This window comes from Crocuta crocuta, unplaced genomic scaffold (assembly GCF_008692635.1).
Source record: "Crocuta crocuta isolate KB4526 unplaced genomic scaffold, BGI_CrCroc_1.0 scaffold1015, whole genome shotgun sequence".
NCBI lineage: Eukaryota > Metazoa > Chordata > Mammalia > Carnivora > Hyaenidae > Crocuta > Crocuta crocuta.
Window position 1 is genome coordinate 104926 of NW_027532631.1, and position 2104 is coordinate 107029.

Here is a 2104-nt window from a genome sequence, read left to right on the forward strand (position 1 = left end):
TTTAGTCCGTTCCTGGTCTGTCTGTAGCAGTTCACTGGGAGTGTTTGGCTAGTGCTGTGTCATCCCTTGGAACTTGGGGTGTTTGGTTCCGTGAAGGGAGCGTCCCAGCCGGTCCGTGTGTACCCTGGGGCTTCCTTTGCTGAGGCACGTGACGCACGTGAAATGAACAGCTCTGATTTAGTCGTTAGGACTCCTGAGGATCAGGGAAGCATTGACTTTTATGTGATGAGTGCAAATAGTTTTTAAACTGATAATACGCTTTCAGAGGCTTTCTTCCCATAATGGCAGATTTTCTCCACACAAACATCCTCAGCAAAGGAAGCCTCAAGGCAGTNACTTTTTAAAAAAATTTTTTTAATTTTTATTTTTGAGAGACAGAGAATGTGTGAGTGGGGGAGGGCCAGAGAGAGGGAGACACAGAATCCGAAGCAGGCGCTAGGCTCTGAGCTGTCAGCACAGAGCCGGACGCGGGGCTCAAGCTCATGAACCGCGAGATCATGACCTGAGCCGAAGTCGGACGCTTAACTGACTGAGCCTGCCAGGGGCCCTGAGCTTTGAGTTATTAGTGGGTTTGTGAAAGTTATATAAAAAGATGGAATTAGGGCTCATCACCAACCACACTTTTCTACTCCATGCACGCTTTTTGTCTCTCTCCCGCACCTCTAGCTATTGCACTAATGACCACAGCAGTGATCTCTACCTGTGACCATGGTATAGTAGCCAAGATTAAGAGAGTGATCATGGAGAGAGATACTTATCCTCGGAAGTGGGGTTTGGGTCCAAAGGTAAGTGGGACTGGGTGTATGCCCCACTGGGTCGTGTTTTCATTTTGGTGCTGTTGAATATTCCCTTGGGTCCCTCTCGGGCGTGTCCCTGCGACCACAGCCTTGTGTTGTACTTGGCTCTGGTGAGTTGATGGTGAGTAGAAATGGGCCCATCTTAGACCTTTGAGATTTTACTGTAACGGGCAAGCAGATTGGTGCCAGTCATGTTGTACAGTTAATGGCAAACTTCAGCCAATTTGAAGGCTTATTAGGGAGTGCAGACAGGTGCCTGGCACCTTGGGAGTCCAAAATGAGGGGTTTGACCTGGTTGGGGGGTCCTGGGTGAGAGCGATCTGCTGGAGCCATGCTAGGGTGTCGGTGAGATGAAGTGAGGGGAGAGTCTGGGGAAGCTGGGGTGGCATGTGCAAAGGCCCGGTGGTTGAAGAATGAGGCAGGTGAAGGGGCCACAAGACGACACTTCAGAGGCTCTCACTGGTCCAGTGGGCTTTGCGCCGAGTGTGAAGCCCAAGTGAGACTGCGAGGGAGGAGCCTCATGGGAGTGGTCGCGGTACCTGCCTCATGTGTCGACACTGTTCTGATGTTGAAACCTCGACGGTCCACCAGGCAAGTCAGAAGAAGTTGATGATCAAGCAGGGCCTTCTGGATAAGCACGGCAAGCCCACGGACAGCACGCCTGTCGCCTGGACACAGGAGTACGTGGACTACAGGTGAGAGAGTCCCGGGTGGGCAGAGAGCGCCGGTGAGGCTGGCCCCGGTGGCGAGGGTGGGAGGCTGTGCAGCCCCGCGGGTAGGTGTGGCGTGGGGGCCCCCGGACGGCTGCCTTGACTGCAGGGGAGCACAGGGAGCAGGCCAGGAGGTCATGGAGTGCCTGGGTGCACCGAGGGGGCAGATGGAGTGTGGGGGACACTTACTGCGGGCGGGCTGGCAGGAGGCCCAGGGGCCGTGGGCGCTACCCTTGATGGCCCCGGCCGGTTGTGGGGTGGAGGGGGCCTGCACGCAGACACTTCCCCCTCTGTGGTCCGGCTCATGGGGCCCTGGGGGAGTCGGCCCGCAGCCGTGAGTGGGGACTTCTGGCCGTTGTCAGAATTTGGATGGTGCCTTTCAATGCCTGAAAGCCGCTCGCTGCCTCGGACCCATCACTCCGTCTCTTTCAGTGACTCTGCCAAGAGAGAGGTGGTGGCCAAAGCAGTAAAAGCCCCACAGGAAGCTGCCGAAGTGGTAAAAGCCCCCAAAGTAGTTGATGAGGCGGTGAAAACCCCGAAGGTGAGGGCCGCGCCGGGATCAGTTCGTGGTGTGCTTTGAGAGAGCTCTGTGTTTGG

The 2104-nt window shown here is 55.7% G+C and overlaps 1 protein-coding gene across 1 annotated transcript in view; it reads left to right on the forward strand.

Moving 5' to 3' along the window:
* DKC1 (dyskerin pseudouridine synthase 1) overlaps positions 1–2104 on the forward strand; it is a 10158-nt gene that overhangs the window by 6956 nt on the left and 1098 nt on the right. The window contains exons 11-13 of the mRNA XM_077780652.1: positions 667–785; positions 1389–1492; positions 1940–2048. Of these exons, the coding sequence (XP_077636778.1) occupies positions 667–785; positions 1389–1492; positions 1940–2048 (332 nt within the window). The remainder of the gene's footprint in view (positions 1–666; positions 786–1388; positions 1493–1939; positions 2049–2104) is intronic.